This window comes from Pectinophora gossypiella, chromosome 12 (genome assembly GCF_024362695.1).
Source record: "Pectinophora gossypiella chromosome 12, ilPecGoss1.1, whole genome shotgun sequence".
NCBI classification, from domain to species: domain Eukaryota; kingdom Metazoa; phylum Arthropoda; class Insecta; order Lepidoptera; family Gelechiidae; genus Pectinophora; species Pectinophora gossypiella.
This window is the reverse complement of record NC_065415.1, coordinates 8,306,072-8,331,755: the sequence shown is the minus strand read 5'-3', so window position 1 is coordinate 8,331,755 and position 25,684 is coordinate 8,306,072. Positions and strand designations below refer to the sequence as shown.

The following is a 25,684-nucleotide window of genomic DNA, read 5'->3' as shown; positions in this document are numbered from 1 at the left end:
CAAATGGTCAGTGGACCACGGGCGAGCTCACCTGCTTCTGTTCAGCGTGTATACAAGCTTGACAGTTTGTCAGTCTGTACTGGCATATAATAAGGAATAATACTACGTAGGGAAATGCAACTCTCCGCTCCCCACCAGCGGCTGAGCTAGGTTTACCTCACCCCCCTCGGTCTCACTTTAGCCTTCAATCGTATAGGCGTCAGACGTCACACACACATAGGCGCTTGTACGATAACGTCGATGTGTAGCGTCTCTGTAAAACGATGCGTTTTGTATGAAGTGTCCGGAGTGTGCCACGGGCAAACTCACCTGCTTCTATTCAACGTGTAGGTACACAAAGCTTGACTCGGTTTGGGCCCTTGATCAATAGAATTATGACTTATTATCATGCTAAAACAAAACTGGAGACAGTGAGCCTAAGCACGCTAATGAAGTGAAGAATTCCCCTTTGATTATATTACGTACTATTCGTTATGTTTCTTACAAAAATCAGAGGCAGTCACACAAAAAATCTAAGTTTATTTAAGAATTTTATTTACGTTTTCATCATTTTATTCCGACTAAAATATATATCCCTTATATCCTCCCTTATACTCAAAGACTATTTACGTGTAGAAAATATTTTACTTAATCAAATATACCTGCTGATTTTCATATTAGTACTCGTATTATCATAACGCATACACCAAATTCACTCAACTACTCATAATCCAATTTACCTCCAACCGTAAAACACAGTCATCTAAACATGGGCATTAAATCGTGAGTACACTGTTTGAACCCCAAATAAATAGAACTGTACTAACATCAGCAAACTAAAATTAATGAATTGTCCCATTTCAGTTTAAATATAGACCACCAATACAGTTGGCTAAACAACGTGATAATGCGTTGCATCAATGCGTCGTCGGCCGCGCGGTCGGTCGCATGCATTTCGATAATAGGGGGAATTGTGGTGCATTTCCGAACGAACAGAGGGAGTCAATCGGAGTGGCCGGTGATGTTTGGTGTGTGTCGAGTCAACAACGGCCGGCGACAGGCGAACTTGTAATGCGACAGCTGTGCGCGCTGAATCTCATTGTTCCAGTTCGCCACTTTTATACAGGGAAATCTCATCTCGAAAATGCTACAGCAATGGGGCGAGTACCTACTTTTTACTTTTATGTTTACTCCCCGAGTAACTTCAGCGGGAATTTACTCGGAATCGAGTTTCTGAACTTAATATTGCCTAGGTCGTATTAAATTGTTTAGAATGAATTTTAACAAAGTTTCCGGTTTCAAAGATTTTCCTCTTATTTACTTACAGCGTGGGCGAAGGTTATGTTAACGGTGATATTACTTGTTGGGAACGGCGGAGGAACATTTCCGAACCTGGTAGTTGATAAACAGATCATAACTATTGGTAAGGTATTTGAAATGCACTTATTATATAGATAGATATAGCCTTTATTTAGGTTTAAAACGTTAAGGCACTATTTCACAAGGCGTAATCACAGTCGCGCCACGAACAAAATGTATGCAGTTGTATAAACACTACCTCAACAAGAACAAGCGGGTGTTAACTACATACTTAATTAAATAGTAGCTGAGACCGACTGCTTAAAATGCTCTTCAGAGCATTTTAGTTTCGGACAATCGAGTAATCAGCCTGCATTGTCGGAACCAAACTAGGTATCACAAAGTGTTTTTTGTGATATGTCCTACCGGAAATCGATCCCGGGCCCTCAAGATCGAGAGACCAACGCTCTGTCCAAGGAGGCCGTATTTATTATTCTTTGCATTTATTTTTTCAGGAGCAGTCCTACCTCCAAATACGGTAACAGAGGTGGCGTTCAGATCAGCTCTGGACCGAGCGAACATGGAGAGTGAAAAGTACCAATTCACCGTACAAGTAGCTCATGCCCCGTTTGGTGATAGTTTCGCGGCCTCTAAAGCTGGTAAATCACTGTTTGGAGTGCTGGGGGGTTAAAAAGGCCACATCGACGCAATTTATCTCACCATCATCTCCCTAGCATTATCCCGTTTTTCACAGGATCCGCTTACCTAACCTGAAGATTTGATAGGTCCGGTTTTTACAGAAGCGACTGCCTGTCTGACCTTCCAACCCGCGAAGGGAAAACCAGCCCAATACAAGTTACGTCACATGCCATATAGTATATAAGTAGGTCATATTGACGCAATTCATCTAAAAAATCAATATTGCAATTAGACATTTGCGCATATAAGCTGTTGTTTGAAACTCTGTTGTTAAAGCATTGCCTGTGAACATTCCCAGCTATATAAAAAGTTATATAAAACAGCTTTATTATCTAGTCTTTAAATAGATAGGATCAGAGTACAAGAAAAATAATCAAAAAAAAAAAACAATAAAGAATACAACAAGAAAGAATAATTTGAAAAAAAAGCATACTATTAAAGAGTTTTTACAACAGAAATATTCCCACTTTGGAAACATTCCCGGGAAAACGGTACATCTCTGCTCACGGAGCGATACAAGTGACAATTATGTAGGGATCAAATCAAATCAAATCAAAATCTTTATTTGTGAATACAGGTATACAAAAGGTGTTAAGTACATAAAGTTTTTACAATCTCTGTATTCAGCCTGTTAGTAGGCATACAAATAGTGGCTTATTATTTAAGTACTTAATATTAAATTCAACAATTTATACAATAGGATTTTAAGCAGAGATGTCAATTTAAAGCTAAAGATACATGTAGGTATATTATATAAGACTATTATCCGTTAGGTATTCGTTAGGATCACGAGAGATTATCGAAATATTTATTCACCCAACTCAAAATGTTTCAGTTTTTATATTATATAAAAAAATACCACTACAAAAGAAAAAATGTATAATTAGATATACTTTTTACTAATCATCAAAACATGTCCGCCGAAGGCCCATGTTGCTCTAGATGTTATAAAAGTTATAACTCCAATTGGGACAGTCAGAGCACATGCATCGCTAGGTGAACTAAGTACCCAAAAGAAAAGAAAAGCAAAAGTAGATGAACTAAGTAAGTCGTGTGATGAAATAATGAGATACTCAGTCGTCAAAATGTATTCATTCAAACGTCGAACTTTTTGTTAAAATAAGTAAATGTGGTATAATTAGTACTGGCAACCTAAAATCCAAAATACCAAGTATTTTTTTAATTTTTTTATAGTCTTCTCCAACGGTTTTTCGAGGTACTCTAATTAGTGTAAGTAAAAAAAGTAAAAATTCTTTATTTGCGTTGTAACACTATAGTAAAAGTACAATAATAAGATACAGCATGTTCACGGTAGTACTATAGGCATACCATCGGACGGCCCACCACGGCCCACATTCGCACTAGGATCTAACCTGTATTGCGGAAGCAGAAGTAGTGTTTAAGAGTGTCCGTGTATGAAGATTAGAGATTGCATTGCAATGTACGAGTATTGTTTATTTCAGCATGCACACTACTAGCTGGTGGTGTGGTCACAATCTTCGGTCCCACCGACCCCACGTCTGCTTCTGCAGTGGAGGCCAAGTGCAGAGAAGCCGGGATTCCACATATCCAGGTGAATCACAATCCGGAGGTCCCGGGTTCTAATCCCGGTGGAGACATATCACAAAAATCACTTTGTGATCCCTAGTTTGGTTAGGACATTACAGGCTGATCACCTGATTGACCAAATAGTAAGATGATCCGTGCTTCGGAAGGCACGTTAAGCTGTTGGTCCCGGTTACTACTTATTGATGTAAGTGAGTAGTCGTTACATGAGCCATGTCAGGGGCCTTTGGCGGTTCATTAGTAACCCTGACTGCTAGCTTAGATCCTTTTTTTACGTGACTTATTGTAGATTTACCGCAGATGGCATTAATTACTTTGCCGGACAAATAGGGAGTGCTGAAGGCTCACCCGGTACAACGTTTAAAACAACAGGCCTGAGGGTGCCCAGTTGGGCGCGAACCTCGGCTCAGGGCGTCGTCTGAGAGGAAAAATATTTGAAAGAATGAATTGACCCTAGTGGGTCGATAGCGATAAGCACTGATTGAGGGAAGACTCGCTTAGACCCTGTCCTGAGTTATTATTTATATTTCAAAATAATTCTGCTTGTAATGAGCTTACTTTCATGACTCAAGGCAAATAGTCTTCTATTAAGCCATGTGGTTAATTTAATATAGAGCGAACGCCGACTCACCCTTAAGTTGGCTAATTATCATCTATTTGTATAGGGATATATAAAAAGGTCGCTGGCTAACGAACCGAGCCAATTATTTAGTCAACAAATAGGCTCATGACAATGCAAATGTTCTTGCGGCTGGTAATTACCCCAAAACTAACATAAAGTTGCTTATTCAATTAAGTATATTTTAGACTGAGGCATAGTATTAATATTTATTCTGTGACTGAGGTAAGATGACAGTAATGCTTTTCGCTTACTTTAATGCCACAGACTTTCTTTTTTGTTTCCCCGAAGGGCAAGGCAAAGGAAACTATGCCCATACAGCCAGTCTTATGTTTTTTTTGCTTGATGATGATTAATGAAATGATGAAGGTGACGACGACGAATGATGAAACATAAGCCCCCACCCTCGATGCAGACTCCTACTTCGAACCCCAAACGAATTAACTCAAAAGTCCTCATAAACTTTCGAGTTATAAAGCGGCTTGTTGGCACGAAGCGAAAAATGATAGGTAAACTTTGTTTATTGGATATTCCTATATAATAACACTATCGTGAATGTTTTCCCACTAACTTAATGCGATCATTAAGTACAAGACACCACATCGTATTAATTATTTAGATTATTCTCTCTCACTCCCTTGCCTCTCAGCCCTGCGTTTGTGTTTTTCAATTAAACTTAGTCATAGTGAAAAAAATACGACGTATTTTTGTTACGTGTTTAATTCAGTAATAACTTAATATTACGCAGTTCTGCATTATGATACCTAACTTTTTTGCTCCCCGAATTCAAATCGCGAAAATTAATTTGGCGCACCGGTATGGAAGTTTTAATTGAAACGGCATTATTGGATTACTTTTAATTGAATTTGTGTGAATTGCACGGAAGCACTTATTACTTCGTATTTTTACGATTTTCATTTGGAGAATTACAAAAAAATATATATATTCGTAGAAAACATTTTCAGGCGTCGAGGACTCTCGCTCTAAGTACTTGAACAAATATTTTGATACATGGCTTTATTTTTACATTAAGTAGGTAGGTAAAACACAGCTGTAACTCATTAGATCATTTTAGTTTCCGCTATATGTTTTCTCAAGTATTTTTTACGCACACACGTACAAGCAGATAATTTTAATAAACTTAAAATGCTAAAAGCTTATCAGGAAATTTATCAGCGAAAAGAGAGATCGGTAAAACTCCGTGCCGATGATCCGTGTTTCGAGAGGCACGTGAAGGTGTTACATGAGCCATGTCAGGGGCCTTTGGTAGCTCAATAATAACCTTGACACCAGGGTTGATGATCTTGTTAATGCATCTCACGTAAACTTCTGACTCAGACGGGGCGGAATTTCATGGGATTGTTTCCATCTGTTATCTTTGCGAGTTTTAAGCTCGGGTAAGAAATAAAAATAATCATTTAGTTTATCAGCAAGTGGTGAAACAGGCCTTACATTTTCTCCCTACAGGCAGTATGGCGGCCGCCTCGCCCCAGAGGTGAACCGCAGCCGGAGCCACCAGGCATCAACCTGTACCCAGAAGCCGTGGCTCTGTCCAAGGCTCTAGCCCACTTCATCAAGGACAGTGACTGGAACACCTACACACTGCTTTATGATGACGACCTTGGTAAGGTAGTGAAAATAGGGACTTATAAAGTTATAAGTCGTATATCTCTTACATTAAAGGACTGCCATCTAAACTTATTTTGTTTTATATTAGTATGTTATTATATAAATTATTTTAAAATTACACAAACAATCACCTAACTACGTAGTACAAAGTTAACAATATTTGCTACGTATAAATTTATATAAAAATGACGATTCTAAGTGTAATTATATTACCTACTCAATAAAGAATTTGAATTTGAATTCCAGGAGAGACTTTCCAGGCTACGGGCCTCAAAAACAAATATAAGTAAATGGTGCTGTAAAGATTTTTCTTCGTTTAACCTTCTAATTTCATGGATATGCATCTTTTATCTTTATTTTTGGGTATAAATGTTGACCCTATTTATTACAATAATTAAAACACATAATAACGGGTTCTTACCACGTTTAAAAGGGGTGGTGGGGGGGGGGGTATTTATTACACCCAAGCACATTTACATTTTCCACTCATTTCTAACCAAAATAAGGAGAAGCAATATAGGTAGTAACATAATTCTATACCATATCTGATCGAAATATTACCTCTGCCATTACATTATATTTCTGGTACTTATCACGTTAAATCTGTACAACGCCATCTATATTATGTTTTTGGAACGTAGCCTGGAAAGTCACTCATTTTACTTACCTCTCGACTCGATTTATTTAATTTGTAGCATGCAATATTACTGGTATTAAAATCAATTTGAATAAAACACACAAAGAAAATATTTCGATTCGCTGTACAGACAATCAACCGCCATTAATTTAATTGCGAAATTACTATTTTGTGTAAATCGGGCAACTTTACTGGAATAACGGGATTATTACTGAAATCCGACATTCATTACGCGAGCAAAGCGCAAAAGTTAAAATGAACGCACCTGTCCTATTACGAGTCAGGTGAAATACCAATTATGGCCGATGCGGAGAGCCATTGATAACATGTAGAGGTATTCCTGCCCAATATAAAAGAGGTACATGTAATAGACCAAAGCTGTAAAGTGTTTTTAAAATCCGTTAAAAGCTTTTGACTATCCGAATAAAACGAGCCGCAATTCAGCGCGATTTATATTTTTGTGAGTCGCTCTGAATATTCCTGTTATACAAGTTTTTTTTTTACTTAAGTTCTGTAAATTTGGCTCGCCTAAAAAGCGCCGGGTGTATCTACATCCGTACCTACCCTGGATAAGGTCATTTCTTACAACCAGATAATTGTGGAAGTTATTCTAAAATATATTATAAACCCAATAACCAGATTTATTTGCGACACCATTATTTCTGTTTATTTTATAGGTCTAATTCGTCTTCAAGAGATACTAAAACATGCAGATCCAGAACACAAATGGTTTGTACGAAGGTTACTTCCCGGGGAGGACAACCGTCCCCTCTTGAAGTCTCTCAAAGCCCTAGGGGAGACCAGGGTCATTCTGGACTGTCCACCTGAAAGGGTGGTTGACTATCTACGTCAGGCCCGTGAAGTGAAATTCTTTGAAGATTACATGGTAAATACATCCACCCGCAAGGTAACAAAAGATATCCTTGAACTTCTCAGTTTTACCTAAGTTAGTTCGGTGTATTTTTGTAATTAGATGTTTTATATACATAAATAAACTCACACCAATTTTCCGCCAGGATAAGCACAGACTATGGAATTCCATTTGCTTCGATCCTGCGATCCAGACACATTTCTCTTGCTCCTCATTCATCAATCGTTTCATACATGCATGCCGGCTCTTTTCTAAGGACATCTTCAATTTGGTCAATGTACATCCTTCTAGGTCTTACTCTGCCAGCCCTACCACCAACCTCCGCTTTATATACCGCTTTCGTAATCCTATTGTCCTTCATCCGCTCGAAGTGTCCAAACCAACTAGATGATGTTAAATGTTTTTATATTTGTTGATAATTAGATCTAATTAGATAGACCAAAACCATGAAGACTGTATTCGGATTTCTATTGTTTGATTTAACGATGTTGTCTCATTTAGTTCCATTTCTCAGGTAGGTATATTATTAATTTCAGAGTTACATCATCACTTCATTGGACGCACATACATTGGACTTAGATGATCTGAGAATAAATTTATCAAACGTAACTTGTTTAAGAATATTCGATAATGAAGACTCTATAACAAAATCTTACTTGTATCAATGGAAATCACGAAATACAGAAAATGTACCTCTACCAACGGACACTCACGAAATAACAGTAAGTACCTAAATATATAATCGTTTTTATAGTAAGTAAGTACTTGAGATTACAATAAGAGAAGGATTTTCTCAAACTTGAGATTAACTGGAGAGATTCGCGCTCCCGAAAAACCATAAATAATAAACGAGGAAGGAGCTGCTTTTGTGAAAATAATTTCTTGAGTTTCTTGTGAATTTCCACGCATCCAAAACACCATTGTCATCATAACCTCTATAGAGTTTAACAAAAATATTTTATTCATCAAACTAGGTGGAAGCAGCTTTGGCCAGTGACGCTGCTCGACTGATAACAGATGCAGTTGAAAGTTCTCCAGATGACTACATCAAACAAGAAGAACTGGAACTGGAATGTAATAGTGGGTCGAAATGGCCTAACGGGGAAGAATTCACCAAACATTTACTAACGGTACAGTACACAAAATAATACTAAAAGGTACAAAGGCAAAAGTTGCAGCATAATAAATGAATTGACAAAATAACTATTACTGTGTCTTGGACTTGGAGATACACAAATAAATTAATGTCTACACCTAGTAGTCATCAATGACATACTGAATATTTAATATTAGAATTCCAATATATTTTCAGAATCGACCTGTAGGCAAAACAATAACAAACGAAATTGTGCTAGACGAAGTTACAGGACAACGTACAGTCTTTAACGCTGAAGTTATGGAGTTGTCCAATAGTGGGTTCAACAAGATAGCGACATGGAACCCTGAGACAGGCTTTGATTACATCCGATCAGCTGGCCAGACTTCTGATCTGCTAGCCGAAAAATGGCAAAACAAAACTTTCAAAGTAGTGTCCCGAATAGGAGCGCCATATCTCGTCGAAAGAGTTCCCGAAGAAGGCCAGGAATTTTTTGGAAACGATCGATACGAAGGCTATTCAAAAGACTTGATACACGAAATATTGAAGGAAACGCTGCATTTAAATTATGAGTTTGAAATCGTGCCAGGAAACGGGTACGGGTCATTCAATAAAGAAACTAAAAAATGGGACGGTCTTGTAGGACATCTTTTAGAGAGGGTGAGCGTTTTGAAATATTTTTAATTATCCTGAAAAAGAAACAACACTTTAAAGGCTTCAATTATAGTGTATATGTTGCATATACGTCGTAGGACTGCTCATCACAGCAGCATCTAAAGGCATTTTTTTATATGTTCAAAAATACATAAAGTCACGCCTTTTTCCCGCTGGGGTAAGCAGAGACTAAAGAATTCCATTTTCTTCGATCCTGACATACCTTTCCCGCTTCCTTACAGGAAATACATATTTCAAAGATATCAAAAACCCAGAAACTCTTTTTGGTTCACAGAAGGCGGACCTAGCAATCTGCGATTTGACAATAACATACGAGCGACGGTCGTACGTAGACTTTACGACACCGTTCATGACATTAGGCATAAGTATCTTGTATACAAAACCTGCTCCCCCAGAGCCTGAACTGTTTTCCTTTCTGAAGCCATTTTCTGTTGATGTCTGGATCTACATGGGCGCTGCTTACTTGATGGTATCATTGTTACTTCATGTTTTAGCACGGTAAGTGTATTGTTTATAATACAAAATAGTATGTAAGTATGTATCGCCATTTCTCCATAAACTTTACTTTAGTATGCCTACTCTTTATATATGGTGGGGCCTTTGGCGGCTCAATAGTAACCCTGACACCAGGCTTGATGACGTTGGTAATCCACCTCACAACCCACACGATAGAAGGAGAGACTTTATATACCTAGGTATAAAATTAATTTAAATACCACAATACAGATAAGTACGATTTTTAAGCCTAAGTACTTATATAATTACTTCATAATCTAGGTTTCGCTGTAAATTTTATTTTGCCAATGATCCTCTTATAACTATAGATGGGTTGTATACGTATATATGCATTGTTTACTAACTCTTAAGAGTTTAAACAGAGCTCCCAAGGCAAGGCATGTACAATACTTCTGATTTAGCTAATATACCTCCCATCCTCCCATCAATAGGCTCATTAGCCTAAGAAGGAGGTTGGTTGTGGGATTTATGAAGGACATATAACAAATTAATTACAATGGTCTAGTCCGTTTCCAGGCTGGCACCAAATGACTGGGAGAACCCGCATCCCTGCGATAAATCTCCAGAAGAACTTGAGAATATTTGGCACATCAAGAACTCTTGTTGGCTGACCATGGGCTCCATTATGACTCAAGGCTCCGATATTCTTCCTAAGTAAGTGCAAGTTTAATTATAATGGTTTTCATAATATAGCGTATGCAGACTGCGATGTAGGCGATAATTCAACAAGATTTTTGATCGCAATAGATTTTTGAATACCTATTAAATTAGAAAACGTTTATTCATTTTAAGTAATCTTTTATAAAAATATTTTTTCTGGTTATATTTTATTTCTAAGGCCTTATTTAAGTTTTAATTGTTTCATTATAATGAAAATGAAGCGCCAGTGAGTGTTAATTCGGTCATCGATTACACAATTCACACTAGAGAACATGGCAATTATGTATACTTATTTTTTTATACCTAGGTGCGTGTAGATATGGCGTATAAGATAAATATACTTTATAGAGCTCAAAGTACGCAAGGTAGAGAAAATAGGAAAAATATAAGAAATGCACAACAGACGGCCTTATTGTTCATGCGGCAATTTCTTCCGGCCAACCTTTAGGTATAAGAATAAATATACAACTATTTATATATTATAGTAACGGGTTAGTGCAGAATGTAAAAAAAAACTACCTACTTACATGATATAGGCAGAAGCAGCCCTAGGAAGCTATGGAAAGATGACCTAGACGTGTTTGACAGAGATTGAAGAGAGATCGCTCAGGACAAGGAGAAGTGGAAACTCAGAGGGGAGGCCTTTGTCCAGTGGGTAATACTTAGCGTATATGTGTTTTACCCAACAGGGGTTACTCCACCCGTTGGGTATGCGGCATGTGGTGGTTCTTCGCCCTGATCATGTGTTCGTCGTATACTGCCAACCTGGCCGCGTTTCTAACTAACGCAGCTATGGACGACTCCATCAAGAGCGCAGAAGATCTAGCCATGCAAACCAAAATTAAGTATGGCACCGTGAATGGCGGCTCCACGTATCAATTTTTCAGAGTAAGTTTAACCTCTTACAGCCAAGATTGCCAGACAATAGTAAATGAGGTTTGGATTTTAAAAGGATATTCGTTCTTAAGACCTTAATGAATGAATGAATAACAACTCTATTGCACACACTGAACATATGAGTACTTACAATACAAAAATAAATGAAAATATGATATGCGTGTAAAACTTGTTTTGTATGTTGTGTGCAATAAAGTATATTTGTATTTGTATTTTGTCATCATCATCAGCCCATTAACGTCCCCACTGCTGGGGCACGGGCCTTTCCTATGGATGGATAGGGAGATCGGGCCTTAAACCATCACGCGGGCTCCGTGGGGATTGATGGTTATTAACGACTGCTAATGCAGCCGGGACCAACGGCTTAACGTGCCTTCCGAAACACGGAGGAGCTTGAGATGAAAACTATTGTATTTTGTATTTCTATACAAAGAAAAACTCATTAACGCACATAATAACGGGTTAACCCGTCATTATGTGCTTTAATTATGATAATAACCGCGTAAACTTAAAACAATGTATAAAGAAAAACTCCTTAAAAGTGAGTATATATAAGTAGGTTAGGTAGTCCAGGTAAATACAATATATTAAAGTGCACGTTGTTGTTTAGGCTACATACGAAGGATACCCTCAAGAGAAGTAGATATCCCCAAGCTGGAAATGCAATTTGTTTATGTCGACGTTCTGTTTCATGCAAACTGTTACTTACTTTATCACCGTCCATAATAGAGATGTAAAGGTGCTGTTACCGTGGCACTTTTTCCAGTTGTTTAATTAATTCATGATCCCCATTAACTTTCCAGCGATCAAACGTTTCCATCTACCAGAGAATGTGGGCAGCAATGGAGTCAGCTCGACCCCCGGTGTTCGTCAAGAACAATGACGAGGGAGTGGAGAGGGTGCGCAAGGGCAAACGGCAATACGCTTTCATCATGGAATCCACCGCCATTGAATACCAACTGGAAAGGCACTGTGACTTGGTACAAGTGGGAGGACTTCTCGATTCTAAGGGTTACGGCATTGCTATGCCATTTTGTAAGTTATTTAACTATATCCCAATTATTTGACTACCCCAGTCAGAATTACATCCATCAGACCCTGACACCAGGGTTGGTGGGGTTGGTAATCCACCTCACAACCCACACGATAGAAGAAGATCAGAAAATGAACTAAGTACCCACATCTCACCGAGCTTTCTGTTAGACCAACGTGATAGATGGTGTGCCGTATCGCCGTCTACAATGACCGGTCCAACAGTATTAGTAAATACTGCACTTAAGATAAATTAGTAACTCATTGGTGCAAGTCTGGTACAGTAATTAGATCCGATGAACCGTAGAGCCGCAGAGAACCAAACCAGTAATACATAGATAGTATCATACATATAAAAGGGAGTCCATCAGCTATGGACATTCGGGTTAATCTCTAATAGGTACTACTAAATGCACTTGCGGTTTTAATGAATAATTGGGCTTTTACGCTATCATCATTTGTACCCAAAACCGCATGGTAGGTACTCATGCGTGTATTCAACTTAAATAACAATCAAAAACATAAAGTTCTCTATTTTTACTCATAAAATTTTATGTAATAATTTAACTTGGCATACTGTTACTAATAATTCTCCTATTATTAGTTACGTATAGTATTAATTTGTCATAACCTTTTAAGCATAATAATTAATGACAATAATGATATTATATAAGCATAATTATTATAAGCATAAAAACTATACTCCGAATAAGAAAAGTTTTGGCACAACTTTGAACATTTTCGAAACTTACTTTTTTTCATTTGGTTCATGATTGTGAAATTTTTACAAATTTTTTACAAAACACTATTATTCTAAAAAAGAATTATTATGGAAAGCTATTTATATGCGAATCAAATTTATGCCAACATATATTAGTCAAAAAATAAGTTATACCTAACAAACCAGTATTCCTAGATGTTATTAAGGGAAAGTACTATTATGCTAAAAAACCTTATGCAAAAAGATTATGATAATTAAAATTATGACAAAAACATTTATGCATTTTAAGAGAATCCCAAAACATAAACGTAAAATAAGAGCCAAGTTATTATATATACTATGCCTTGGTTGTTGACGGTTCTCTATTGTATTCCCTAAAATTTCTTATCCTACTTTTTATTTTCCTTCACATTTTAGTCCTAAGTATCGAATGTCCTAATGATCCTAGTCCAATTTTGTTAACTCCTACTGTTCATTGCCCTATTTTTTTTCATCCTAATGATGGTAAGCCCTAATGTCCATAGTTACAATCGTTTATATTCCTAAAATGTATAGTCCTAAATAAAATGTGAAGGAAAATAAAAAGTAGGATAAGAAATTTTAGGGAATACAATAGAGAACCTTCACCGCCGCCTCTCGGCCCTTCGGGCCTCGATGGTCACAAGTAACCTAACCCACTCGGCTATATGGCAGGAGGCTCGCTTTGCTCGCCCCCTGCCATACAGCCTTCGTAACCTATATCTACAGTGTCGGGGTGCCGCGAATTTCCGTGCTCGCTTCGCTCGCACCCGTGACTGCTGTCGTTACGAAACAAATCTTCACCGCCGCCTCTCGGCCCTTCGGGCCTCGATGGTCACAACTAACCAAAATATGTCAAATAGATCATATAGGGAATGAAAAATTCGGAATTTCAAACTTTAGGGACATTAATATTAGAACTAAAGAATATTAGGACAAGTATTACGGTAGGATAATCAATATTTAGGATGATCGAACATTAGTACAATTAAATATTAGGAAAATGATGTTCGGAAAATCGACTTTAGGACTATAAACATTAGGAAATACAACAGGCCCCCGTTGTTGACTTCAACGACAAAAGAAGTGAGATCTAAATGGGCGCCAAGTTCAATGGTCAGTCCTAAAATTGATTTATAACAACATAAAATATAATTTCTTCTTATATCTAGCCTAAGTTCCGACTTGGATAGTTTTTATATACCTAAATTTGTACTTTTTTTATTATTATTATAAACAATTGCAAAGTACATTATGATGTTTAGTACAGTACATCACAAACTTAAAAAGTTTTACCATGCACTGTAGAAAACTAGCTGTAGACTACTAGCCACTCACGTCTTTAGAATAAGTGTTCATATCTTTTTTTCTATACATTTTACAGCGTCGTCATATCGTACTGCTGTGGACAATGCTGTATTGAAGTTAGCTGAAAGTGGGAAGCTTATGGAGCTTAAGAATCGATGGTGGAAAGCACCCGAAGATGAAGCAGAGAAGTGTGTCGTAAGTAAAATACGTACAGCTAAGTATCACGCCCAAAAGCCCAATTATCAAAGTAGCTAATTCCATAAAAGACACATATTTTCCAAGTAGCCAATTATCAAAATGTGTAATGTAATAACATAACATAGGTAAGCTCACGAGGAGCTCGGTAAACGCGCTCGGTCTGCGATTGTTGAAGTTAAGCAACTTTCGCAAAGGTCATAGGATGGGTGACCACAAAAAAAGTTTTCACCTCGAGTTCCTCCATGCTTCGGAAGGCACGTTAAGCCGTTGGTCCCGGCTGCATTAGCAGTCGTTAATAACCATGGTTTAAGGCCCGATCTCCCTATCCATCCATAGGAAAGGCCCGTGCCCCAGCAGTGGGGACGTTAATGGGCTGATGATGACGATGATGAAGCTCACGACTATATCCCAATTGTCAATGGGGTAGTCAGAGGTACATTCTTTGCAAGATGAACTAAGTACCCACACCTCACTGAGGTTTCTGTTAGACCAACGTTAAAGGTGGTGAAATGTGTAGTTAAAGAGGGAATTTAACATTGATGAATAATATGAATAACATAATTATATTATTAAACACACACACAACAACACATAAAACATAACAACATAATATACACCTAACACAACAACAACATACATTAAAAAACAACATATTATTATTATTTATGATAATAAAATTGTTGTATATGTATTTATGATGTATATGTACTATTTATATTTTCTTAGTTGGCCTTTTTGTGAATTGCATTATTGAACAATTCAGGCGGAGGTGGCAGGTGAAGAAGGCGCGACGGCGGCGGAGCTGGGCGTGAGCAACGTGGGCGGCGTATTCGTGGTGCTGGGCATTGGGTGCGGCATGGCGGCCGGCATGGGCGCGCTCGAATTCCTCTGGCACATCAGAGAGGTGGCTGTCGAGCAGAAGGTATACTAGAAGGCACCTCGTTGATATGTTGATCATCATTAAAACACATAATAACGGGTTCTTAAAGCGTTTAAACCAGGGATATGAGACTTTTTTTTGCACTTGCAACAGTGTCGAAATACCGGATTTCGACACTGTTGCAAGTGCAATGATCACGGGATGACAAAACAACGTTGATCATCATCTCCCTAGCGTTTTTTTTTTTACGGGGTCCGCTTACCTAACCACATTAAATGACAGACGACTCAAAAGCATTCTTGTGATTTATAAACTGTAATGTACCGGAATGTGCATGAGCAGGAAGTGTAAATATTTTACATGAGTACTGTAGAAAATTATGCAGGTATATATCAGATTCGTAGAGTTTAACTACATGTAATCATTATTTTGTTTTCATGGGGTCCGCTTACCTAACCTGCAGATTAGACAGATCCAGTTTTTTCCAGAAGCGACTGCCTGTTTGACCTCTCAACTCTCAATCCGCAAAGTAAATACATCCCGTTACAGACTAGGTCATTATGTGATAATCATTTATGATTCAAACATGAATTCGAACACAAAATCGAAAGTCATTGGTTTAGGTCCGTCCTTGGATTCGAACATGCGATCTCACAACAGTCAAGCGTTCTTCCAACTAGGCTACTATGGCTATGTAGCCAAAAAATTAAAATAATATAGGTATATGTTCTAGCTAAGGCCCTACCAGAATCCATTTCCTCGGCCTCCAACCAGTACTGATACCACGCTGCTGCACGGCATCAGGGGTGCGCTATTGAAGTAGCGGCGCCTACTCGCTACGTCATAAGATCACCATAGAACCTAAGTAGCATTTTATAGGGAACATCAGCGATTGAGAAATTGGTCGGTACTGCGGAACAGAAGGCGATTGGGGCAACCATCGTTCTATACGCCCTATCTATGGAGTAATGGCGATTACTCCACCGACAAGAGCGCAGCTCTTAAATAAAGAGAGACAGGTATATGTATGCCTATATTATTTTAAATGTAAAAATGAATTGACTGATCGTTCGACGCACAGCTGAAACAGCCACAAGAAGACACCTTAATTACAACCACTTCTAATGTTGAAGCTCAAAGATAGAATACTTACTCATTTTATTGGAAACATAACCGCTACTTTCCAATACAACCAAAATATTATCATTTTCTGGTTTCAAAGATTGTGCACATATTACGTACTTGCTGAACAATAATAAAACTTTCCATTAAATTATGACTTCAAACTTTGTGATGGCCAAGTTTAAATATTTTGTTTGTTTTTTGTAATTTACTTCTAAGTATTACACAGCTGATAAAGGCTTCAAGACTTAAGGGATGTTCGTATAACTCAGTTTCTATCTAGACTAATGGAATCCTATCTTATAATTGGTTAATATTTCAATGAACTTACAGGAGTTGTCAGTTTCAACCTATCACAGGATAGGATTTCTATATGTCAATATAGAAAGGGATTACGCTCATTGATAATATGTTGAGATTAGGCCTATGCTTTACCACGATTTTTTAACCCTATTAATTGGCTTTGGTAGAGCCGTGGTAGCCCAGTTGGTAGAACGCTTGCCTCTCACTTTGAGATCGCGGGTTCGAAACCTGCACAGGCCTAAACTAATGATTGTCGCATTTGTTTTTGAATTCCTGTTTGGATCATATAATAATATGATTATCACGTTCTCAGCGGTGAAGGAAAACATCGTGAGGAAACCCACATTCCTGAAAAATGCATTTCCGGAGGTATGTGACCTAATCTGTATTTGGCTGGTTTTCCCTTCTCGGGTTGGATGGTCAGACAGGTAGTCGCTTCTGTAAAAAACCGGACCTGTCAAATCTTCAGGTTAGGTAAGCGGACCATGTGAAAAACGGGATAATGCTAGGGGGCTGAGTAGCCTTAGGTATTTACTTCTATCAGACATTTATCAGCGAGTAGTATAACAGTAGTATAAATAGACATATGTATAAACATATAGATATATGTAAACCACAACAAAACGTCTATTAGCGATGTCCCGATTGCAAGTTGTCATACTATTATAAGTCATCAATCAGTGACCCGTGGTACGTGTCTCTCAAAATGTTAATCCTTTTTTGTTTAGATGACGCAATGGGAAGCTTTTATAGCCGAGCTGACGTTCGCGCTCAGCTTCTGGGAGACGGAGAAACCAGTGGAGCACCCCAAGTCTTCCTCCAGCTCGGCGTCCAGCTCCAACCCTGCTTCCAGAGCGTCTTCCGTGCTACGGTCTGCTGCTAATCTGTTCCGCCTTGATGTTTTTAAGTAAATTATAGGTGGCAAGCGGAAAAAATACTCCTTCTATTTTATTATTATTTATTTAACAGTTTATTGTACACAGAACAGGATATAAAAAAAATCAATTAGACTAACACAAGACAGACAAACGGTTCAGCTTTTTTCTAGTAGAAATATCTTCCAGCAGACCGATTAATTAATTGCCTTTCACTATACATATCGTTCTCTATAAGTATACTTGTCCACACTTTACCTAGTAACTAATGTAATTGTCCTATTTGCACCTGTCCTAGAGACATTTACTTCACTTAATTCCTCTCTAGATAACTTATTATAAATAAAATAATGAACTTTACTATCATCAAGTTTTATTTTATCCGTAAATACTTAGTAACTTTGGAGTTTATCCAAAATAATATGCCAAACAGTTCCTCAAGTGCTTTGTGAACTTTTCTTCTATCTACTTCAGGTATGATTTAAATTACATTTTACAGTAAGTATTATAATGCGATTAAAACCGATCATCTGCCAAATTATGTCAGTACAATTTATGGACAATTTATTTGATCTCGACATTTACAGCCTTTAGCAGACATTTATAACAAATTTAGACTAGTGAATGTCATCGAAATTGATGAAAGACGACGCAGCGTGCAAGATGGAGACTGCGCGTGATCGCGAGCGTTCGCGCAACGGTGACGGCGAGCCGCTGGAGGGGGGCGCGGACCGCGGCGGCGCAGCCGGCTTTGCTAACGTGCGCGGGTTCAACGACGCGCGCCACTCGCTCGCCACCGCCTCCTTGAATGACACCTGCAATTGCAAAATTAGTTAATTATAATTATTTTCCATAAATACGTTTGATCAACAGATTGGCAGTTGTTTCTGTAAAAACCCAGCATTGTCAAATCTTCCGATTAAATGAGTGGTCACTAAGAAAAAGGGATAACGCTAGAAAGAAGACATAAACAGTATATACACATCTCACTTCTAGGCCTTCCCTTCAATAAACGGAAGGGGATGAGTCTACTCTACCATGCTAGTCCATTGTAGGGTGGTTGGTAGTAGTAGCCAACACATTCACCAGAGGTTTGAAGTCTCCCAATGGCTTCCGATCAGTTCAGATTTATAAGTTCGGATCAGGTCAGGAATGTTCCCAAAGTGGGAATTTTCGTGTTGTAAAATCTCTCTAATAATAAGGACAGTGGCTGCTTTACATTACCAAATTGTTCTTTCTGGTACTCTAATCCTATCTCCCTATAGGCTAAAAAATAATAAAGCTCTTTTTACATAACTTTTGCGCCTTTTTTCTGCTTCCGATTAACATACCCAAACAATTATAAAGTGTGTTCTCAACTCGAGTAAATTCATACACAACCGTACTTATATTCATCTCCAACTAAAAGGACCTTTCCGAAACTCAAAACATTGTTCAAACTGGGAGGAGCTAAAGTAAAAAAATACCCACCCTCTCTCTGACAGCTATCTTCCTTGCGTGCATCAAGAAATCGATGATAGCAACTATCAGACCCAGTATACCACCGACCCCAAGCACCAAGAATATACCGCTGGTATTCTTCATCTGCAACGATCCGCTGTCGTCTTCTTCTTCCATTTTCTGGAAAATTGTAACATTTGTAGCGCCGTGTTTTAGTCAAAATATATTTCTAATGAAACAAGTAACGCGACACGGGTCTTTGTTTTATGCAAGACAAAGGGTCTTGTCAAGTAAAATGATCAAAGCACAGATAAAGTCCGTTTCCGTGAATATTCTGAGATAGGGATGCAATTGTTTTGTTCGGACGAATAGTAATTACCATCCGAGGAAAGTCTACAATTAAGAGTCACGTCAGATAAGTTCATGATCGCTTCTCGTATAGATCATTCATTCCAACGCGCGACGTTCAAAAGGTTACACTGATATTATTGTAGTTATTGAAAATATTTACCTCACATTTATTTTCGTTATCCTCTTCTTTCCACCATTTGTTCGCCAATTGAGCTAATCTTCCCGACTCCTGGAGTGAAAGAATGGCTCTGTCCACTAATCCTTTATGTGGGAAATCTATATCAACAAAACATTTATTAAGTTAAGTGAAAACATACCTACACATGAATGTTACTCTCTAGCCAATTGGGAATACGTGAATACGTGAGCTATTTTTCGAGTGATTGTAATATTTTCTTTCCTAATGCTACTATTATACTGATGATTATAGACTACGAAGAGAAAATGCAACGGACGTTGATGACTTACTTTTCGGCATGGCGATACCATAGGCCTTAGAATCAAGTGGTGGTCCAACCATTCTCAACATGCAGTCTCTCTCCGTGTAGTATTTGATGGCAGTAGACTCCATAAAGAAAGCGTAATTGCCTTTACTTCTCAACACCCTTTCTTTTCCCTCGTCATTACTATGGGTAAACACAGTTGGCTTTGTCGTAGACATCACTTGCCAAATCTTCTGGTAGACAGTATCATTTGAGTTCTAAAACAATCCGATAATGACGAACTTGTAAAGTATTATAAATGTTAGAAAATAATGAAAGCAATTGATAAATACAATTTTAAGCTAATATTTTTAAATGGAAAATCGCAATGAAGTAAAAAAAAAATTAAAATAAATAAAAATAATATTTTTTTTTTTTTTGAATAATTTTTTTTTTTTATTATTTTTTTACTGTTATTAAATTTTAGATATCCGTAAATATGAATGAGATAATCTTAAAAACAAACATTACCTGAAAGAATTTGTACGTAGATGCGTTGTACACGGCTCCATAACTGACTTTATTCTGTTCTGAAAGTTGCTTTACATCGGTAATATCGTTGCTTCGACGACTGTTGCTGAGGAACGTGGACATGTTGGCTGTATATGAAGCAGTTACAATCATTGCAAAGAAATACCAAATGCCAGTCGTCCAACGAGATCCTAAGCCTCTGTAATAAAGTGGGATTTTTTTAAATACATTCTTCAAAGTTTAGTAGTCACATGGTCTCCCAGTGCAGTAACAAACATACCTATATATATCAAATACATACCTCGGCAAGATGTCGCAACCTTGAGTCATAATAGAGCCCATTGTAAGCCACATGCAGTTGTACAAACTCCAGATATTTTGCAAACTCTCCGGATTCTGATTGCATGGATGAGGGTTCACCCAATCGTCTTGACTCATTCTGAAAAAGCGTAATGCCATATTATTCTACTATAAAGATTATTACTTTTGTTTTCCGTTCTCCTGCGGTATCTCCCTATATGGGACACGGGAATTTATACATTCATTTGAATGAATTTCGTATAATTAACATTTTCCATTAATTAATTAGCACTTGTTGAAAAACAGCTATACGAATATAACAACATATTAATATTACCTGGCACATATGAGAAGGATGAAAGAGACAATAATGTAGGTGGTTGCGAGGTATAACCAGACGTCCAAAGACAAAGGGTTGATGAAGGAGAACATGTCAGGGTCCACCGGATCTCTTTCCCTAAACAACATACTGATGCCCGTAGACATAAAAGGGGTCGAGAAATCCACAACAGCATTACGTTCCGATGTAATGCTTATATCACAAACTGCCAAATCCGCTTTCTGAAAAGTTTTGCCGTCTTATAATAAAACAAGTAAACAACGACGAAGAGGCTTTCATTTATTTAAAAACTCTTATGACAACTATAAGCAATATAGGTTACCAAATGTAAAACTAAATTACTTACATAAATAGTATAATTTAGGGTTTTTTATACGTACGTGTTGCATCAATTCACCAATAATTCCATTCCACATTTTTGTGCCTTCGATTGGGCTGCCATACTGCTTGTCAGGGACCTCCCAGAATTTAAGTGTGAACTGCGTGCCCTGTTCCGTGTTTATAATATTGAAAATTTCTGTAACTAAGTCCACTGCGTAACCTCTCGGTATTGTCTTCCCATCTTCGTCAATTTTGAAATCAAAATATGGTAGATCCTTTTTTGATAAAACCTGAATAATAAATATTGTTATAGTTACATATATAATTTATCCCCTTAGTCACAAGCAGCAGCTAGTAATTAAAACTGAATAGACAAACCCGTATAACGCCTGATGTCTGCATCATAGATCTATCGGGCACGGTTTGTTCCTTAGTAATGATGTTGGTAGTGGAGTCCCAGGCGCCGGCATGTATGAACTGACTTTCATTGTTCAATTTAAAGTAATGCATCTCGAAGTCAGTTCTCTTACCCTCGCTATCGAATTTTATATTTCCAGTAAATCCTTTTGTTACTACCTGCATAATAACATAGACGTAGAACGTAACTTAAAATCTAGAAACGTCAAAACGTTAAACATGAAACATGAGAGCCGTCAGCACTCCTTATAAATTGTGAATACTGTCCAAGGCAAATACACATTGATATATTAATATGACTGAAAAGAAGCAAATCTAAGTCGTATAATAAAAAAATATGTACTAAAATTATTTAGTATCAAAATATTATTCTTATTCTCTCCCCTTTACAGAGAGGACTCAAATTTAAAATGTCAAAAAAATTACCTCAAGCAAAGCCTGTCGAAGCTTATCGCCCCATTCCCAGGGTTCATACTCAGCTTTGGAGCTCTTAAAACATAACTGCGGTGGCGTCCCGTAATCCGGCTTCGGGATCGCGAACCCGTCTTCCCCACCGCTTTCCTCGTCCATTTGCATTTTTCTGATCGCTTTCTCCAAGTGATTCAGAGCATCAACTGCTAATGCTGTTTCCATCTGAAGACAAATTGCAAATGAATGCTGGCAGAAATTAAGTCGGAAAATACAGGCAAGATGCAGAACCCAGTTTCGAAACATTATATTTTATAACATTATCTAGATAGGTGCTAAAAGCATGTATCTCAGTTAACTTATCCCTAACATGAATTACTTAATTTAAAATTATTTTATCACCTTTATGCCAGATCCAGGATCAATACCAATATCCTTCCATCGAGTTGGGTCTGTAGTAGTCATGTACATCGTGGACACATTGGCCACCAAGTTGGGCACGGCACGTAAGTCAACGGTGTGCGAATCAAGATTTGTTAATATGAAACTCTGAAATGCCAAACTTTATGAAAACACATGTCAAAATAGATCATATCCAATCGTCTGGAGTCATACCTGATATTGCGTTGAATTTTCAACTTGAAGAATTTCACTCATGTATTTGAGAAGGTTCTTAGTATCACAATCCATCACATGATGAGTCATTCGGGAAACTTTAAAGATTTCTTTGAATGTTTCTCGATTGTCACCGTCTGGGTCCAACTTTCGGTATCTAATGGGCTCTTTGGTATGCGGCCAAGAGCCTATAATTTCTGGAAGGCGGACGAAACCTACAAAATGCAAAGTTAGATTAAAGTATAATTCTTATTTAAACTTAAAGATTCTACATTCAGAAAGACAGTGGTAAAAATGTATGGGTTGGACATGATGTAACAAGTGATCATACAAGGTGACCTGGCGACAATGGTGACGAAAAATTACACTTGTTACTAACTTAAGATCCCCCTCAGTATTCGGTATGGTGTGACCAACACCCTATCTAGCTTTACTTACTACTGTCATCCTCGTACATGATAGTGAACTTGTCCCAGCCCAAGTCCCGAATCAGTGTTGCGAAAGCCTTAGAAATAATTTCCGGTGGAGGGTAGAATGAAAACGTAAATAAATCCTGAGACATTGTTTCCGTCGGCTCCCATCCTATGGTCAAGTGAGAAATCTGAGAATCATACGAAAAATAGTGAGATAATTAAAAATGTGTAAGATTTGAATACTAAACGCTACTGTTATAATTTTCTATTGCAATACATATACATACATACATAAACAGCCTATATACATCCCACTGCTGGGCACAAGCCTCCCCTCAATCTACCGGAGGGGGTATGGAGCATACTTCACCACGCTTCTCCACTGCGGGTTGGTTGGTACTACATATATTTACAAATAAAAACTTTAGTTTAAGTATTCAAGTTTTCCAGAAGTGTTCGTATGTCGCCTTACGCCTGCACCTTTTGCAGAGGCAAATACGCAAGTCGCAAGAAATCAGTTACACAAATACAAAAGAGTAGTAGTGGCTTAATACATAACGTAAATGAAAGATTTTAAAAAGCGCTTTCACAACATACATAAAATCACGCCTATTTCCCGTTGGGGTAGGCAGAGCCCAAATCGCAAAAGCGCTCTCACCTGGTAAGTAATCAATTAACTTAAAAAAAATAAATCTCAGCTCTGCTTAGCTGGAAGCTTCTGAAGGAAAGAGTAGTAAAATATACTTACGTTATTCCTATTACATAGCAGACAAACAGTGTCGCAAATTCCGTCCGTTGGTCGTGCGTCTACCAAAGCTACTATCCCATTTCCATCAGATGTATTCTGACACACTATAATATCAACAAAAGTATTAAGTACAGTTAGCTCTTAAAGGAACACTAAAAAATATTTCTCCGTTCACTAGGACCCGCGATACTGGTCGTTTTTGTCACTGAATGATAGAGGTCTCCTTTATACAACTGCATAAATCCTTTTTTCAGCGCTATGATGTCCTAGTGATACTTAAAAGCAATACTTAATTATTAAAAGCACAACACCTTATATCCTGTGGGTTGTGAGGTGGATTACCAACCTCATCAACCCCGGTGTCAGGATTATTATTGAACCGCCAAAGGCCCCTGACATGGCTTATGTAACGACTACTCACTTACATCAGTAAGTAGTAACCGAAACCAACGGCTTAACGTGCCTTCCGAAGGACGGATCATCTTACTTTTTGGACAATCAGGTGATCAGCCTGGAATGTCCTAAGCAAAATAGGGATCACATACTAATTTTGGTGATTTGTCCCCACCGGGATTCGAACCCGGAACCGCCAGATCGTGAGCAGAACGCTTAACCACTGGACCACGGAGGCCGTTAAAGTACAACATAAAATTCGCTGAATATATTTTTAAACGGGAATCGCTGGTGTGGGACGAAAAGCCGCCAAACTCAAATGGGATTGGGCCGGACATGTTTGTCGCATGCTCCCTGGGCGGTGGGCACGGATCGTCACGCATTGGGTGCCTCATGACGGGTACAGGCGTCGTAGCAGACCTCGAAAGAGATGGCGTGATGACTAGGACGCATGCCGGAGGGACTGGCCGGAATACGCACAGGACCGCGAAAAATGGAAAGAGGAAGGGGAGGCCTTTGCCCAGCAGTAGGATCTTGTAGACTAGATTAGATTTAGATTTTTAAACTGACCTTCCAAAGCAACAGAGTAGCTATCCCTGACCGAAGGGTAGATAATGCGGCCATTATAAGCCTTCGAGTTGCTGCTTCCTCGAGCTATGCCGATAGTTTCAAATGCCTGACGGGAATACTTCAACGTCTCATCATTGAACAAACCACCTGAAAATTTTCAATATTTCTAGTAATTATATCTAAAGTTCAAACTTATAATAAGTATTGCTTGTTATCCATAATAACAATAAGTTTTTTTGTACCTACTATCGAGTACAACAATACAATACAAAAAATACATAATTAACAACAGACACAATATAAACAACAAAAGAATAATAAACTATGTCCGTCAGTAATGTATACATGTTTAAGTTTTTTGATAAATTAACATATTCTATTCTATTTAATAATAATGTATTTTTATACTTGCACAAAAACTGGAAAACTTGTAACTAGGCACCCCTTTCTACGTCACATTTTTGTTTTTGAAACAATTCATAGAGAAAGTAAATACACTGTGGGATCACTAGACATGAATAACGTACGCAAGTATGCAAGCTAGGATAACGACGTACCTACAGGAAATAGTGCCTTTGTACTGGAGGTTGCTTCAACTGTTACTTTATGTAAAATCACAAGTAAAAGAACTGAAATAAGTATAGTTTTCGCCGCCATTTTAGCGGTTATGTTGTTGGTTGCGCACGCGACGGGCGCGCAGACGAACCGGTGTATTTTTGGAAAATAATTTTAGGTCACGTCGCGTGGTTAACTGAATGTCTCCGTGATTGGACGAGGTTTGAGATCTCAGACGTGTAAAAGTGTGCGGAAATTCC

The 25,684-nt window shown here is 38.0% G+C and overlaps 2 protein-coding genes across 3 annotated transcripts; one reads left to right on the top strand and one right to left on the bottom strand.

Annotated features, from left to right (window-relative positions):
- The first annotated feature begins 917 nt into the window (after nucleotides 1-917).
- LOC126371419 (glutamate receptor ionotropic, kainate 2-like) lies at nucleotides 918-17,960 on the top strand. Of its 2 annotated transcripts, none has more exons than XM_050016703.1 (16): nucleotides 918-1,139; nucleotides 1,307-1,402; nucleotides 1,794-1,937; nucleotides 3,441-3,550; nucleotides 5,630-5,786; nucleotides 7,106-7,314; nucleotides 7,836-8,021; nucleotides 8,274-8,429; nucleotides 8,612-9,055; nucleotides 9,348-9,568; nucleotides 10,103-10,240; nucleotides 10,936-11,134; nucleotides 11,947-12,178; nucleotides 14,299-14,417; nucleotides 15,184-15,342; nucleotides 17,454-17,960. In XM_050016703.1, exons 1-16 carry the CDS (start codon nucleotides 1,124-1,126, stop codon nucleotides 17,634-17,636), a joined length of 2,769 nt encoding a protein of 922 aa, XP_049872660.1. In that variant the 5' UTR covers nucleotides 918-1,123; the 3' UTR covers nucleotides 17,637-17,960. The 2 variants fall into 2 exon arrangements, with proteins under 2 accessions (XP_049872660.1, XP_049872659.1); XM_050016702.1 differs by having other exon boundaries at nucleotides 9,345-9,568.
- Nucleotides 17,931-25,646, bottom strand: LOC126371420 (glutamate receptor ionotropic, kainate 2-like). The gene is made up of 16 exons (XM_050016704.1): nucleotides 25,427-25,646; nucleotides 24,870-25,016; nucleotides 23,907-24,010; nucleotides 23,184-23,346; nucleotides 22,746-22,960; nucleotides 22,533-22,679; nucleotides 22,149-22,355; nucleotides 21,684-21,881; nucleotides 21,365-21,595; nucleotides 20,982-21,205; nucleotides 20,646-20,783; nucleotides 20,345-20,543; nucleotides 19,860-20,091; nucleotides 19,552-19,667; nucleotides 19,071-19,220; nucleotides 17,931-18,415 (listed from the first exon to the last, which is right to left on the bottom strand). The coding sequence occupies exons 1-16, from the start codon at nucleotides 25,524-25,526 to the stop codon at nucleotides 18,218-18,220; spliced, it is 2,769 nt and encodes a 922-aa protein (XP_049872661.1). The 5' UTR covers nucleotides 25,527-25,646; the 3' UTR covers nucleotides 17,931-18,217.
- Between the last annotated feature and the right edge of the window lie 38 nt (nucleotides 25,647-25,684).